Source organism: Monoraphidium neglectum (assembly GCF_000611645.1).
Source record: "Monoraphidium neglectum strain SAG 48.87 unplaced genomic scaffold scaffold02755, whole genome shotgun sequence".
Classification (NCBI taxonomy): Eukaryota; Viridiplantae; Chlorophyta; class Chlorophyceae; order Sphaeropleales; family Selenastraceae; genus Monoraphidium; species Monoraphidium neglectum.
In genome coordinates this window covers 504-3,337 of record NW_014010873.1, presented here as the reverse complement: position 1 = coordinate 3,337, position 2,834 = coordinate 504, and the positions used below count along the sequence as shown (strand labels likewise).

Here is a 2,834-nt window from a genome sequence, read left to right as displayed (position 1 = left end):
GCGGGGGATCCGCCTGCACCATGAGGCCTAGGGTGGGGTAACCATGGCGATTCGAGTGCTTTGGGTTTAGTGGTTTTGGTGTTATGATACATACTGCTCTGGGCATCACCTTGCACGTGCAAAGGAATGCTGGACGCCGGGATGCATCACGCTCAATCCAGCCTGCACTGGTCGCCGTGCCTGTGGGCCGGCCTCAGTGCATTCCAGAGCGAGCTTGTCACAACCGACCGCACACCTGACGGTACAGCACAGGACATGCAAGACCAGTGCCAGCTGCGCTTGTGAGAAGGTTTTTACATGTCTAAATTTATGTTCGGGATGCTTTTCCGAGTCCTCGCGCACCCCGCGCTCGTCAAGGCAAGTGCCGGGATCAAACATGGTCACCGTGCCTGAGAGGGCAAAGGCGTTTCCACCTTCAATGAATTGTCATGTGTTTAGATCTATTCGACATTCAAAATTTTCTTACGGTCCACGTCTGACGATCTATAGCACTGTCACTGATTGCGATCTGTGCAATACGCCCGCCCTCAAGTCGAATTCATCACAGTGAGAAATGGGAGATTATGTGGTGGCGACGTGTTGTCTCTGCGGCTTGGGGATGCTGCAGCGACTGTCTCTTCCGCTGCGGTGCTTGACTGAGCTGACCGCTGATCTCTCTTTTGCCCGCCGCTCTGTGGCTCCAGGACCAGCATCATGTCAGCCTGCACGAACATGGCGCGCATGATGTGCTGCCTCCTTGCCATCACGTCAGGGTTGGTGTTGCCAGGTGCGCTCGCCCGGGCTGCCCCTGAATTCCTCCTGGAGCAACATCAGGGTCTGGCAGGAGCGCCTGAGCAGGCAGCAGATCCGTGTCCCGCGAGTGCAGGCCCCACGTAACATGCTGCACCACAATCCTCTCGCCCGCACGCAGGAGTTTCTGCTGCCCGCGTGCTGCGTGATTTTGACGACAGTGATGTGGGAACCATTGCCTCACAAGGCGCCAACCCGCTGGGCAAGCTGTCCACTTTTGCTCAGGCGCACAACGTGAGCTGAATCTGTGCTGAATGCTGACGGGTGGCCGTGGACGTGTCGATTTTGCATTATAGGGTCCAGGGCATGCATCATCATCCAATACATGCCATATTCTAACTGGAAGTCCCGCCCTCCCCCTCTGGGGCCACTAATCTATGCCCACAGGCCGAGGTCAAGACAAACGCCCGTTCGTCGGGCATCCAGCACAATGAGGGCACCTCCATGACCATCGCCGGCGACATCGTGCCCAGCGCGCGCGCCTCGGTGTCCACCCACAGTGGGGCCAAGGCGGGCGGCGGTGCCATCCCGGCCGTGCCCATCGCTGTCTTTGGTGTCACGGCCGTTGCCGCCACCGACAACGGCGTCGTCGCACTCGCGGGTTCCAACGCGATGTCTATCCGCAAGGACGGCGCCGACGCATCCGAGGTGGCCTACGGATCCACCACAGATGTGTACGACATCGCCACCGTGGGCCGCAGCAAAGGGGCCGGGCAGACCCATGCCGTCTTCTCAAACAGGTGGGCCAGGGCGTGGAGGCCCGGTCAGAGGCTGTCCTGCTGCAGGTGCATGCGCACTCCCAGTACCTGACACACAAGGGGGGATTTGAAAATGAACACCTCGTGAATGTCACATAAAACCAAATGCCTGCATCATGGATTCCCTGCCGCCGCTGCCATGCTCACAATGTGCGCCCACCATACAACCTGCCCCTCCGCAGCGTGGCCGTGACTGATGATGGCCCGACGGCTGCCGGCATCAGCAACGCGGGCGGCGGCCTGATGGCGGTTGCTTCGGCCGGCGAGGCGGTCGCCGTCTCCAATGCCGATACCTTGCAAAACGAGCAGGGTATGGCGTGAGCACAGAACACATGCGTTTGATCATTTGCTTTAAGCTAGCGTTTTGCGCTGCAGCTTCTTCATGGTGCAGCATTTTGAGAGGGTTGCCTCAACTGGATGGGGTGCCTGCTGGGCCGCCAGCGCGCCTCGCACAAACCCCCCAATCGAGCCCCCTTCTTGCACGTTCATCACAGCATGTTCACCCTCATGCTGCCGTTAGCAACTGAATTTTGTGCGGACACCAACAGCGCTCTGGAAACATGAGCGCTCCAAACAACCTGATTGCAAGCATGGGGTTGCAACCCACCCCAATGCCCCGCAATACCCTTATTAATCCACCCCGGTGGTCACATCCGCACAGCACATGCAACGCTGCCGTGCGCCTTTGTGCATCTCAGCATGACCCCAGACGAATTCACCTGCCGGCACATTGCCTGATTTTTAGCTGCTGTATCTGTCGCCTGCTGCACTCAGCCCAGGTGATTTTCTATTTGATTGCAGGCATTTTATGCTGTCACCGAATTTCATGGTGTCCTGCTTATTACAAATAGCAAGCTGTGCTCGATCAGCCAGAGCAACCCCACGAACCAGTAATTCAAACATTCGTCTTCCAAAAGGCCGAACAATTGAACCAGGGTGTACAGCCCAGAGCTGTCAGGACCGTTCATGACATCATCCCCTTGGAGCTTGTGTACATTTAGGCATTTGTACGAAATGCAACCATTTGCGGCGTGTCCACAAAGGGCGCAGTTTGCTGCACGAAGGCGCTGCGATTGAGAGTCACCTCTCGCACCGGTATGCTCTGCCAATCAGCTGGGAGCACCGACAACCTCATACAAACGATGTTGGCGAGGAAATGTTTGGCGGGGAGCCCACCTATCTTCAAAGGTCCATTGTGTATAGCACAAACATGTGAAAGGACCTACCAGCCCCCGAGTAGCGCTGTGGCCCTTGGCCAACTACCATTTACTAATGCTGAATTAGCCA

The 2,834-nt window shown here is 57.3% G+C and overlaps 1 protein-coding gene across 1 annotated transcript; it reads left to right on the top strand.

The window, feature by feature from the left end:
- Positions 1 to 693: 693 nt before the first annotated feature.
- On the top strand, positions 694 to 1,868 carry MNEG_11464 (hypothetical protein; the record flags this gene model as incomplete). The annotated part of the gene is made up of 4 exons (XM_014040064.1): positions 694 to 766; positions 911 to 1,023; positions 1,177 to 1,529; positions 1,730 to 1,868. The coding sequence occupies 4 exons, from the start codon at positions 694 to 696 to the stop codon at positions 1,866 to 1,868; spliced, it is 678 nt and encodes a 225-aa protein (XP_013895518.1).
- Positions 1,869 to 2,834: the final 966 nt, after the last annotated feature.